General features: G+C 54.2%; 2 protein-coding genes across 2 annotated transcripts in view; one reads left to right on the forward strand and one right to left on the reverse strand.

The window, feature by feature from the left end:
* Positions 1-5,508: 5,508 nt before the first annotated feature.
* On the reverse strand, positions 5,509-12,867 carry PXMP2 (peroxisomal membrane protein 2; the record flags this gene model as incomplete). The annotated part of the gene is given in 4 exon segments (XM_014587399.1): positions 5,509-5,809; positions 8,618-8,737; positions 11,672-11,834; positions 12,754-12,867. Coding segments are annotated over 4 exon segments (466 nt in total), but the record flags the coding sequence as incomplete, so codon positions are not given.
* A 103-nt stretch (positions 12,868-12,970) lies between these two features.
* The window catches only part of POLE (DNA polymerase epsilon, catalytic subunit), a 66,328-nt gene continuing 65,542 nt past the window's right edge, over positions 12,971-13,756 (forward strand). The window contains exon 1 of the mRNA XM_006147335.3: positions 12,971-13,638. The gene's annotated coding sequence lies outside the window, so the exon portion shown is untranslated. The remainder of the gene's footprint in view (positions 13,639-13,756) is intronic.

Here is a 13,756-nt window from a genome sequence, read left to right on the forward strand (position 1 = left end):
GGACTTCCGGGTCCGGTGGCTTGAAACTCGCACCAGATGCGTGTGCGTGCCCCAATCCGGAGAGGAGAGCGCCCCAGGAGGGGTGTGGTTCCTCGCGTTCTCTGTCTCTCCAGCGAGCGCACTCGCCCTGAAGCAAAAACTGTCTCAAAAAAAAAAAAAAAAGAAAAGGGACCTGCACTTAGTGTAATGCTATGTCGCTGGACTCCCATGTAGTCGACCGCGGTTCGCGTCCCGGACCCGATAGCATAAAACCAGAGCAGAGAATGGAGGAGAAGGGATTGCGGCATGGCCATCCCCCTGGGGGGTGATTTCTCGCTTTCTGTCTTTCTGTCTGGCGCGGGCACGCGCCCTATAGCAAAAAAAAAAAAAAAAAAAAGGAAAAGTTCTGGGACCAGCAGATGGCACAGAGGCTATGTCGCTGGACTCTTGTGTGGCCAACCACAGTTCAGGTCCTGGTCCTGGTGGCTTCAAAATCACTCCAGGCTCATGTGCCTTCCCAAGATCCCAGGAGGAGAAGGAGTTGTGTGGCCATGCGCCCTGGAGATTTCTCACTTTTCTTCACTGTCTCTCTCTGGCAAGTGCACACACCCTGTTGGCAAGACAAAAAAAAACAAAAACCTCTAAACCAAACAGTGAGAGTCTGCCTGAATCCGATCTCAACCAGCTTCAATGCAAACTCAAAGTGTCTGCAGGAAACCAGGCTCTGGACTGCTCAGGGAAGTTTTTCCCAGAGAGCACCCCTTGCCCAAGGAAACACCGGGAGGGAGCGTGGCTGCTCCAAGGTCTCTTTGCAGGGGCAGCAGCAGCTCTGCCTTCCTCACTCCCTCGCCAAACTCTCTCCCAGACCCCACGAGCACCAGGGGCTGGAGCATGAAGACAAACGCCAGCGAGCAAAGCTGTTCTGCAGAGGCTTGCTCAGACTGGTTGGGGCAACAGCCAAGGACACTGACGTGAACATTCTTCCCACACACTGGGGCTGGCAGGGCACCCAAGGGGAGGCCATGGCGGGGCAACACTTGTGCACAGTATGTGACACTGTTGAACGAGCAGCTCTACCATCTAATCAACTTTTTTCTGTATGTCATGGGAGGCCTTCAGGAAACTCTCTGAGGAGATGCTAAGACTGGGTGTTGGGATGAGACATGCTCCATCCACCGTAACGCCCAAAATCACCCTGGCAGAGAAGAGGGGCTTTACGGTGTGACTCCCAAACTCGAGACGGGAAAGGTAGCTTGGGTTGTCCAGTTATGCCTCATGGGATCCCAGCAAGACGAAGAGAGGCAGGTCATTGGAGAGACGTGGGGATGGAAACAGGCCATGGTAATCCCAGGCCAGCACCACGGCAGGGACACTTCTGGGGGCTGGAAAGGTAAGACCCTCTTCAGTGTGGATCCTCCCTGGTGCCATGAGACCCACTTTGGCTCCCACCGTGAGGACTCTGGACTAAGCCACTGATTTTGCGGGACTCCTTAGGGCCGTTGTAGGAAACTACGCCAGGCTACCCACTGTCAGCAGCCTTCCTTGCCTGCCCTTGGGAACTGCTGGGACAGATTGTTTTACCTGAGCAAAAGGTGCCCACTGCTCTGGGCCCCTTTTCAAAGAAAACAGGCTGCATATCAGTGCAGGGAAGAGCCTGTGACAGCTGCTATTCCTCTGCTCTGAGCCCTTGGCTGAGAAACCATGCATGCTTGTTTTTGTGTCTGTCTAAAAAGAAACCTGGAAGGAAGGAAGGAAGGAAGGGAAGGAAGGGAAGGGAGGGAAGGAAGAGAAGGAAAAGGAGGAAGGGAAGGAAAGGGAGGAAGAAAGGAAGGAAGAAAGAAACCTGAGCCGGAGTCAGCAGGTGACTCTGAATCCCGGATGGCTGGCACCATGGTTTGTCTCAGACCCAGCAGCTCGAAAACACACTGGGCATGTGTCTGTACATGCCAAAAAAAAAATCCCAAGAGAATGAAGGGATGGTGGCGTGGCCAACCCTCTGGAGAGTGATTTTTCATTTTCCCTCTGTGTCTCTCCAGTGAGTGTGTCCTATAACAATTACAAAAACTGAAACAGAAACAAGAAACCTGGGCCGGCTCCATGTTGCAGCAGTAAGGTGCCGCAGGAGGAGCCAGATCCCACATGGCTACTGTGGTTTGAATCCCCAGCTGGTCAGCTGAAACACACCAGGCACATACATAAGCACCAAGATCTGATGAGCTGGAGGCCTAGAAGTGGATCGTGATGTGGCCAGGCCTGTTGCAGTTGCTCCTCTCTCCCTCCTCCTCTCTCTCTCACATGTATGTGCTCACAAGTTTGATCATGAATAAAGAAAAAATATCAAGAAAACAACAATAAACTTCTGCTCCTCTGTGCGCCAGGCAAGGCGAGCCTTCTCATTTGTGTCGTGGTGGGACTGAGGAAGTCAGGTGGAGCAGTGGTCCCGCCATCCCCACTGCCCCACTCTGGACAGTGCGCAGCGGCGCTGGAGCGTGGCTGCTCCCCGCCTTCCCACACGTGCCAAGGAGAGCCAGCTATGTGGCTCGAACAGCTTCTCTCCCAGGCAGACGGCAAATGCTGTGTGAGTGTCCCTGGACATGAGGGTGCTGCAAATTCTAGGAAATAAAAATCCTCTGTCTCCTGAGACTGCTTCAGTTTGTGGAGTCCTTCGATTTATTTGCCATCAGAAAGGATCAAAGTCAGGCGTGTTTGGAAGAGAACGAGCCCTCGAGTGGTGCATGTAATTTAGTGAAGCTTTACAGACTTTTTTATGGAATTAATTCTGTTCTAATATAATTAAAGTGCTAATGGTCAGGCGCTCAGACCTAAGTGTAAGAATAAGTGTCTCTCTTCCTGGTGGGACTGTTTTCAGCTCGTTAAGCACTTGGAAAAACCTGAGTGGAGACTAAAACTCCTGCCGTCTGCACTCCTATGTTCCTGGCAGCACCCAGTAAACGTGGGCTAAGCAAACTGAGTGAACACAGGTTGTGACAGGCCAAATGTGCCAGGAGTAAGGATTCCTGTACTTAAAGAGAATATGGCCCAGGGCAGGCCCTGTAGCCTGACGGTTAACAGCTGGATCCCATATGGCCAACCATAGTTCAAATCCTGGCCCTGGCAGCTTGAAAAACAGAGTGGTGTGCGTGTCCAACAACCGGACAGAGTGGAGAGGGGACAGCAGTGTGACCGTAACTGTCAAGTGTGCCCACCCCCACCCCATCTCTCTCTCTGAATGCATGTGCCCTCTGGCAATTAAAAAAATGAAACAGTCGGCCCCAATGAACTCTTTTTTTTGGGGGGGGGAGAGATTTTTTGCTATAGGGCGTGTGCACTCGCCAGACAGACAGACAGAGACAGAGAGACAGAAAGCAAGAAATCACCCCCCAGGGGGGATGGTCACACCACAATCCCTTCTCCTCCATTCTCCTCTTGGGATCTTGGGCACGCACACACACACGCCCGGGGTGAGTTTTAAGCCACTGGGTCTAGGACGCAAACCGCGGTCGACTATGTGGGGGTCCAGCTCCATAGCCATTACGCTAACTGCTGGTTCCCAATGAACTCTCTTTTGATCTCACCTGGACATTCTGAGAGGTCATAAAGTGAGGTGGTAAGGATAGCAGCTCGGGCACTTGGAAAGTCTCATCTGAATCCAGGATCCACTGCTTACTGAGGATTCTTGCCTCAGTTTCCCCATGTGTGAAACAGGAAAAACATTGGGCCCTAGCTCACAGGACTACTGTAGGGTCAGGTGATGCTAATTCACATGAGGCTCTCGGGAGCATCCAGGAAGTGACCCTCTGGCAGACAGCTGGCACTACAGCCGGGCTCTAGAACCCAGTTTAGACACTACTCTGACAGCCTTGAGCCCTAACCCTCCTGGTGGGGCCTTATGGAGTGGGGGGTTAAACAACCGGCACCATTACCTTCCACATGAACTGCAGGCACAGCTGCTACTTCTGCAAATGCCCTAAACGTCTTCCTTTGGGACTATCTGCCCCTCCCCATGTACAGAATCGAGAGCATCTGAAAACCTGAGGGCAGCAAGGACAGAGGCTGACACCACACGTCCCTGTTCATGGCGGCACCACTCCCAACTGCCGCAATGGGAAACAATCCAGATGTCCACAGCATACATGATGGGCCAGTTGGCTCCCCCCCCCCACTTTTTTTTTAAGAATAAATTTATTCATCATCATATTATTTTTTAATTTGACCAGAGGGAGAGGGAAGGTGAGAAGGACTCAGACTGCAGGTGGCCATGTGGGAGTCCAGCACCTTAACCACCATGCTACCTGCTGGCCAAGGAGGAGAATTCTGATACAGGCACCAACATGCATGCTATAACAAAATAACACAGATCAGGCTGCTTCTAAACAGGATTTCCCTCCTCATAGTCCAGGAAGCTGTGAAGCCCAGGACCAAGGTGCCAGCATGTGACAGTCCAGTCTCTGTCTGAGATGAGGCCTTGGGACTGCATCCTTGGGAGAGGAGGAACAACATGTCCTCATAAAGTGAAAGAGGCAAAGGCAGGAGGGAGAACTCTCAGGCCTTTCTTATTTTCTTAGAGTTTTTGTTTTTTGGGTTTTTTTTTTGCCTTAGGGAGCCTGCGCTCATGAAAGACAGAGATAGTGAGAGGGAAAAGTGAGACATCTCCCCCGGGGGGTGGACACGTCACAATCCCTTCTCCTCCATTCACCTTCCAGAACCTTGGGCATGCATGCACATGCACCTGGCATGATTTTCAAGCCACCAGGCCGGGACTCAGCGGCAGTAGACCATGTGGGAGTCTAGTGACGTGACCACTATGCCATTTCCTGGCCCCTAAAGCCTTTCTTATAAGGGCATGGATCATTCCCCAAAGGTTCCACTTCTTAATACCTCCAGAATCAGGATTAAGTTTCAACATGAATTTTGGAGAGACACCACATTCAAATCACAGCAGCTACTATGCTAAGTGAAACAAGCCTGTCCCAAAAGGACGAGTACTGGGCTGGCTCCGTGGCCTAGTGCTGAGAACACCAGGACTGCATGGCCAGCCTCACCATTCATGGCTTGGCCTGGAAGCTAGAAAAGCATGCCAGGTGCGCGTTTGTGCCCAAGGTCCCAAAAGAATATAGAGAAACGAAGAAGCGTTGCAGCATGCCATTCCCCATAGGTGTGCTTTCTTCTCTTGTTCTCTCTCTGGTGAATGCATGCACCCTCTGGCAAATGCTGTATGATTCCACTGATATGAGGACCCAGAGTCAAATTCAAAGGGACCGAAAGTGCAATGGTGGAGCCAGGTTAGGGAGGGCAAAAGGGGGAGTGCAGTTTCAGTTTGGGAGATGGGGGATGGTGATATTTGCCCAGCATTGCAAACATGCTTGATGTCACTGACTGTACATCCTATACCCAGGCCAACGACAGTGGTAAAAATTGCTTCATGTATTTTACATGTAAGAAAAAAAAGGAAAAAAGAAAAAGCCCTTTGCCTACATATTTCTTCCAAAGCAAACAGCACCATTCTAGAAATGACAGCCAACACTCCAGAAGCTGCTTTACAGTTTATTGTGACCCCGACCCTGTCTGAGGTGACAAGGGAGCTTCTGTGCACTCCTGATTTCTGGGCGGCGCCATCTGAGTCAAAGTGAGAGACTCTGACCCTGGAGATTCCTGCTTCTCCATCTGTCATCTCGGACATCTTGAACACATGGTTTGGTCAGATCAGTCTGACTGGGCTGGCCCAGACCTCATCAAGGTCCAGGTCCACGGCGTGACGGTCTCACTTCCCTAGAGAGGCCAGGTAGGCGTACCAGAACAGAGCCACTAGGTTGGCAAAAAGTACCCGGAACTGCCAGAGAACAGAGTCGACAGGCTGCAGTAAGTGGGAGGCCATGAAGGCTTTATCAAAGGCCAGTCGCCCAGGATGGAGCCACTTTAATGAGAACCGCACTGCCCACCGCCACCCGCTGCTGTACTTCCCCAGCCTTCAGTGCACCCAGGCACAGAGGGTGAGGAGGAAACAGCCCCTTCCTGTTGACAGGCCAAGGGGAAAGCAATGACGCAGGAATCACAAAAGTAATACTGCCCCCTTCCTCCTTCCCTGAGTAGCCTGTCCACCAGGAGGCCCCTCCCTGGCCTCCTCTGAGCTGTGACCTCTCCATCCCAACCCATCACCCTTATGCTGGCTGGGTGACCTGGCAGCCTCCAGCCCCTGCTGGGTCTCCTCTGCCCAAATCCTCTCTCTAGCAGCTTGCTCTCCTGTTCTTCACTGGTGCCGGCAGCTCCTTCCTCACTCCCCTTAGTAAAGGGGGAGTGAGGGGTACCCCTCAGTTCCCGCAGGACCCTGGCACACCTTCCCCTCTTGGTGGGCGCTCGCATCTCTGTGTAGAGCACTGTTGTCTGCACAGCCCAGAGGAGCCCGCCGTAGCTCCTTAGAGGCCGGTCGTTCTGCAGAATGTCTTTCCTGAGCACATCTGCCACCCCAGATCAGCTCCACGCTTCTCCCAGCTTCGTGAGACCTCATCTATTTCTTCTACCCTCTTCACAAACTTCCAGAAAGAACATTCTAGACTTGCGATCTCTTTCACACTTCCCAACCCTCTTCAGTTGGAAGTAACCTGGATTCAGTCCCCATGTGCCACCAGGCTTGGTCTTGGGGGAAGGGGAGAAAGGTCGCAAAAGTCAAAGCTTGAACTCTGCTGCGGCTGACTAGCCTCTCTGCCGCACCATTTCCTTCTCCTAGTTTTCTGCTGCATTTTTTTTTTTTAGTTTGCTGTAGGGCACAGGTGCTTGTTGTAGAGAGAAAGGGGGCTGGCCACGCTGCGATCCCTCCTCCTTCATTCTCCTGAGATTTTGGGTATGTGTGACACATGCCTGGTGTGCTTCCAAACTGGGTCTGGGACTCACACTGCACAGTGGCCATGAGGAGCCCAGCACCTTGACCACACCACCTGCTGGCCCTGCCTTTTCCTCCTTAAGAGAGAGTTTTGCTATATGGCGCGTGCACTCGCCTGAGTGACAGACAAAGAAGTCACCCCCCGGGGGAACAACCACAACGCAGTCCCTTCTCCATTCTCCTCTCTGGATCTTGGGCACGCACGCACATGTGCCAGTGTGAGTTTAAAGTTGCTGGTCTGGGACTTGAACTGAGGTCAACTATATGAGTCCAGCGACGTAACCATTACACCATCTGCTGGTCCCTGGTCCCGTTTTTTGTTCCTTTAATTGCCTCCATGACAGAGGCATGCCAATAAGATCTTCGCACCACAGCCCTCCCCAGTCTCAGGAAGCCTGGGTAATCCCAGGATGTGTACCCACCTCTCCCGTGGGATGGGAACCTGGGACTGTTCCCACATGGGCCTACCTGAGCTCCCACAGCACTGCTGCCCGACCCTCTGCCGCTTCCTGGTGTGTGTGGCATCTGCACGGTGTGTGCCCACATGCATGCTGGGCCTCCCTGTCCCCACCCTGGAGTGGAGCTCTTTTCCCAGGGGTCCTGTCCTGGTCCCCTCCCCTTCCCTTGAAGCCTGGTGGGGACCAACACCGAGCAGCTGGTTCTAAGCAGCTCGTGCCCAGGCCCCGGGGCAGGCCTGTCTTCGGGCTGGCCCTCGGCTGGCAGCTCAGATTTCCAGGGCCAGGTGTTCTGTTGCAGCCTTTGTTATGTGTCAAGATGGGGGCGCCCGGCCGGCCGCTGGACAGAACCACAACCTTCGAGTTGCTGGACCCTGGCTGGAGTGGGGGGGGGGAGGGCTCCCAGCTAGGCGGCTGCACCACGGATTGGCCAGGAACTGGGGCGTGGGCATGGGCTGGGCTCTGGGAGAAGCAGCGGGAGGGGCTGGTGAGCCCCGTAGGCTCTGGAGTCAAGGCCACCGCTCACAGGCCTTCAGCTCAGCAGCCAGAAGCCTCCTCCATCCCTAACCCTAACCCACCCCCAGCTACCCCCCACGCCCGGCCACCTCCCACCCTGAAGGCCTGGAGCCCCAAGTCCAGAGCCCACCCTACACACCACACCAGGTCTACACGCCCAGCTGGGCTCAGCAGGCCCGACCCGCAGGCTGGCAGGCCTCAGAGATCCCAGAGCGTGTCAGTTGCTAAGAAACCGGAGCGTGGCTGGGGACTTGCAGGACAGACCAAGGGAACTGAGAACTCACGCCCAGGGTCTTGGCCACACCTCACCCCTTTCCCTCCATTTTCCGCCTGGGATTTTGGCCTGGTACACTCACTCCTGGTGTGATTTTCACAGGTTGGCCATGCCTGGTAGCCGTGGCCTACGGAGGTTCGCGTCCTGCCCCAGGGGCTTGAGAAACACGCCTGGGCGTGTTGAGTCTCACCCGCAGTGCGTGTGCCCCAAGTCCACACAGAATGGAGCAATGGAGAACGGATTTGGTGCAGCCCTGCCCCATCCGAGGGCTCTCTGTCTCTCCCTAGCAAGCGAGACAGCCTTCGAGGAAATTAAGCAAGCCAGGGGCTGGCAAGTGGCGTGGTGGTTAAAGGCGCTGGACTCCCACATAGCCAACCATGATGTGCTGGCTTCCTTTCTCACTTTCCCTCTCTCCCTCTGTCTCTCTGTCAAATTGGAAAATAATAATAAAGTTAAAATAATTCTTTTTAAAAAAGGAAAAGCAAGCAGGAGACAGGAACTATCCCAAGGCCCCACCTGCAGAGGGACGTAGTTGATGTTGACGAACTGCACAGGCGTCCACACTCGCCAGTTCATCCTCAGCGCTGGCCAGAAGCTCCTCCTCACCTGCGAGGCGAGGGCGGCAGTGTCCTTCCCCTGCATAGGAGAGCTGGGTCAGAGCTGCCCTGCTGCCCCGGCTGTCCCTGTGGGCGCCGAGACCCTGGCCAGCAGTAGCTGGAGGCCCCTGACCACCTGGGAATCGTCCCACTCTGGCGGGGGGCAGCAGACTTCCGCCCCGTGGAGGGCTTGTCACCCCTCGACCTGCCTCGCCAGGACTTGGGGTGCCATTCCTGCAGCTGGGCCTGGCACCAGCACCACAGCTCATGCCTTGGCCATCAGCACTGTCCAAGATAACTTATGAAACTGACGCACTCCCAGCCAGACTCACTGCAAGTTTTAAAACAAATAACCCCCAAAAATCTATTCTAAATGTCATCTGGAAGAATAAATGCATAATAATTACTCTGGACCTATTAAATGATGGTAATTAAAACAGTCTGGTAGCAACAGCCGGAGATTAAAAAAACAAACAAAAAAACAAACAAAAAGAACCACCTTAAAATCAAACTGAAGAAACTCGAGGCCAGCCAGTGGCACGGTGCTTAGAGCACTGGGGCTCACAAGGCCGACTGAGTGCTCCGAGTCCCGAGCCCAGCTGCTTGAAACCCTGCACACGTGTGCGTGCTGCCCAAAGTCCCGAGATGAGAATGGAGGAGGGCACGGCCACTCACCCAGGGGACGCTTTCTCATTTTTCTTCTCTGTCTCTCTCCAGTGAATTCACATGCCCTATACCAGATGCATAATTAATTAAATGACTAAAAAATTAAGACTCCAGCATAAATAGAAAAAGTTCAGGCAATGGGGGCCAGCAGCTGGCAGAATGGCTATGTGGCTGGACTCCCATGTAGTCGACCACGGTTCGAATCCCGGACCCGGTGGCTTAAACTCACGCTGGGCGCATGTGCGTGTGTGCCCAAGATCCCGAGAGAATGGAGGAGAAGGGATTGTGGCGTGGCCATCCCCCCTGGGGGGTGATTTCTCACTTTCTGTCTCTCTGTCTCTCTCTGTCCTTCTGGTGAGCACACGCGCCCTATAGCAAAAATCTCTCCAAATAAATAAATAAATGTTTTAAAAAAGGAAAAAGTTCAGGTAATAGCCCATACAGAAAGCGAGAAATCACCCCCCAGGGGGGATGGTCACGCCGCAATCCCTTCTCCTCCATTCTCCTCTCGGGATCTTGGGCACGCACGCACACGCACCCGGCGTGAGTTTTAAGCCACCAGGTCCGGGACACGAACTGCGGTCGACTACGTGGGAGTCCAGCGACATAGCCATTACGCTAACTGCTGGTTCCCAGCCCCATCTTCTTAAAGTGAAAACATTTTGTCTCCGGATCTGAAAGGAGGGTGTGAAGGTCCCCCACGTCCAAAGTGTGGTACCCTTTGCTTCCTTCCTCCTAGCTCAGATTTGGAAAGGACTCGCTCTCATTTCTTTCTGTGAGACTCACCAGCAATCACAGCTAAGTTCAGACTGTTCGCAGTTGTCCTGGGGTCACGAGACAGGAGTGTCCCCTAGCGGGGCCAGCCCCACAGTGCAGTGATTAACCCCTGCACATAGAAGTCACACTTGTTTCTATCAGTGGCTTGAAAACCAGTGTGTGTGTGTGTGTGTGTGTGTGTGTGTGTGTAAAAGCCAAAAGTCCTCATAGGATGGAGAAGTAGGAGGAAGATTGGGGCATGACCACGCCTCACTGTGGGGGGTGCTTTCTCTCTCTCTTTTTTTTTTAGAATTATTTTTATATAATTTTATTTATTTATTTTAATTTGACCCAAAGGGACAGAGCAAGAGAGTAGGAGAGAGGGAAAGTGAGAGAGCAAGTCGCCAGGTCTGGGACTCAAACTGTAGGTCGGCCATGTGGGAGTCCAGCCCCTTAACCACCATGCCACCTGCTGGCCCTCACTTTCTCTCTCTTGAGCACATGTACCCTCTGGCAACAACAACAAAAACTAAACTTGAGACGCCATTTTGAAATATAGTCTGAGCGAGAAGCATTTGCCTTCTGACTGGTTAAACGCATGCTCCCGGGACAGGGCGCAGCACCTCAGACCCAGCGCAGCCCAGCTCCCGTGTTCCCAGGGCACGGAGGGGCTGCTGGACACATTCCAGCAGTTAGACACGCCTGGTCCGTGCACAGGTGGGTTCTGGTTTTAGGTTTATGCCGATAAGCTCACTGCCCCAGAGCCTACACAGGTGTCCACGATGCCAGCAGAGGGCTTGCCCTCCGGTGCCCTAGGTCCCCGTGCCTGCCCTCCCATGCCCACACTGGCCCTCCAGTGCCCTAGTCGCTGCGCCGGCCCTCCTGTGCCCTAGGTCTCTGCGGCGGCCTGGTTGGGCCCATGGACCCTCTTCTCAAAACCATGCTTTATACCGTCTAAGAAACTTTAAGATGACAATGGAACAAATTATCCTTAGGTACAGTCATTGAAATATTCACAAGTAACTCTTAAATTTTTGTTGCCAGAGGGTGAGTATGCTTACTGCAGAGAGAGTGAGAATGCACGCTCCAGTGGGTGTAGAGCCCCTCCTCCGCCGCTCCATCTTGTCAGGGTTTGTCATGCATGCGTGCGTGCCTTGCTTTTCAAGCTGCTGGGGCTGGGTCTGGCCATGTGGGATTTGGCTCTCGAAGCACAGCGTTTAACGTCGGCCCTACGGGGCTGGCCACACAGTAAAACGCTACGGCAACTAGTGTGTGTGTGTCTGTTAGCAGCCAGTGACGAGACCCGACGGCAGGCCCAAGGAACAAGAGCACGAAAGGTAACTCGGGCTATCTGCAACAAGTGGCGGCATGTCTGGTGCCTGTGGGACCGCCAGGTGCAGTGCGGCCCGTGCTTCCTTCCTGGCTCGTGGGAGGGACGTGGAATGTCCCTGGCCATAACGCCAGGCTCATGCTCTCTGACTCCTACCCAGAGACGTCAGGAGAGCGCCGGCCGAAGCGCAGGGCTGCGGTGAGTGCCATGGCAGACACCAACCTCCAGGAAGTTCATGACGAAGAAGAACAGCAGCAGGAAGGCGGGAGCAAAGAGGAGTCGGTCCAGGAGCAGCCTCTTCACCCCTGCCAGGGGAACCTCGGGAGGGATCCAGTGTTCCAGGAAGAGGTAGAAGAAGTGACTCAGCGGTCCTGTGAAGAAGAAGCTGGGCCCCACGGTGGGTGCGAGCTGGAGGTGTGTGTGTGCCCACGTGAGGAGAACGGAGGGCTAGGACTGCATGGCCATCCCCCTGGGGGGGTGATTCCCCGCCCCCCGGCCATCGCAAGCACACACGTCAACATACACACAAACACAACCCAAGTTGGAGAGACTTCAGAATAACCCGTATCTAACACTTGCTGACAGCTCAGGATGAATCAAATGGATCCAACTTCTAAATTTTTGTGTTTTGCAAATTGGAAAGCGGCTCAGAAACTGGGTATTTTCCAGGATCCAAGTTTATTTCTTTTCTGGATATTTAAATGAGAATCATCCAAATTAGTCATATTTGAGTCCATTTTCATCTTTCCTGAGCTCAACCAGGTCTTTCAGGGTCCAAGTCTTGAAGTCTGACTTCAGGTTCTGCTAAGTGCCCTCAGGGGTGTCCCTCAGCCCCACGCACGTAAATTATAAAACTATACATAAGCAGGGACCAGCAGTTAGCGTAATGGCTATATTGCTGGACTCCCATGTAGTCGACCACAGTTTGAGTCCCGGACCCGGTGGCTTCAACTCACACCAGGCATGTGTGCGTGCATGCCCAAGATCCCGAGAGGAGAATGGAGAAGGGATTGTGGCATGGCCATCCCCCTGGGGGGTGATTTCTCGCTTTCTGTCTCTTTGTCTCTCTCTGTCTGTCTGGCCAGTGCACGCGCCCTATAGCAAAAACCTCTCAAAAAAAAAAAAAAAACCTGTACAACACAGGCACATAGGCACTCCACAAAGTAACACTGTTCTGTAATTACTTCCATGATTTAAAAAATAATAATCATTTTTCCAAATTAGGTTGCTCCCAGCCCTCGGTATGGTGCCTGTTTGCAGTTTCGGTCTGCAGCAGGGAAAAGCAGTCCTCCGTTGGCACTCACCCGTAAACTGCATATCTGAGGGGCCCACCAATGTCTCGAGTTCCAGGCTTTTCCTTTTTCCGCCTTTTCTCAATCATCTGGGCCAAGAAGCTCCCAAGTGCTGACAAGGTACCACTGTGGACGGAGGGTCTCGGGTCAGAGGCAGGGCCGCTCTGGGCCCGCGCGCCCGGAGAACAGCACTCCCTGGAGGTGACGCCATCCCTCCAGGTGGGGTGCTCTGGTTGTGAGGCTATACTCCAGTTTTGCAAAATGAACCTGAACACGTGAGAAGGCCAGACGAACACACGAGTACTAGGCCTGGAGGAAACCTAGATGTGTCCATGCCAGGGTCCCCGCCCTGCTATTCACAGGAGCGCTCCGGTGCGGGGAGCGAAGCAGAAAGCGCACAAGCAGCTCCATCCCCTCTACGACTGCGTGGGGTCTGCAGTCAGGGCCACACGGTTTTCAGAAGGTCCAGACTGGCTGGAAGTGGCACGGTGGGACACTCAGAGCGGTGGGACACTCAGAGCTGGGAGGCTGCCGCCAGGTTCCCAAAACGGAGCTCCCTGCGGAGCCGGCACGGGTGTGCCCTCGATCCAGGACTGGTGAAACTGGGGGCGGATCTCAAGACCCTTTGGGGGTGCTGACTCTACTGCTCGTGGAAGAAATAAATAAAAAGGGGAAAGTGGAGACAGGCCCAGCTGCCCCCTGAGACTGCGCCGTCAGGACCTTCGCCGAGTCAGGCCGCTCCTGCTCCCGGACCTTGCCCCTCGCTCGGGACTTTGCCCCGCCGAGTCTGTGCCCAGCGGTCGCTTCTTTGCCTGCCCAATGTCGCCTCCTCGGAGCAAGTCCGCAGCGCCTAAGGCGTCACATATGGACCTCTTCCTCCTAGTTCCTACAGCGAAGGTCCGCGCCCAGGCCCGCACCCGGGAGCGCCCCGCGCTCACGAACGGCTGCCCTTGCAAAGTCCCTCGGCCAGCGGGAGGCGGCGGGGCCGGCGCGGCTCAGGCCCCAGCCCCGGCCC

This window comes from Tupaia chinensis, unplaced genomic scaffold (assembly GCF_000334495.1).
Source record: "Tupaia chinensis unplaced genomic scaffold, TupChi_1.0 Scaffold000211_1, whole genome shotgun sequence".
Classification (NCBI taxonomy): domain Eukaryota; kingdom Metazoa; phylum Chordata; class Mammalia; order Scandentia; family Tupaiidae; genus Tupaia; species Tupaia belangeri.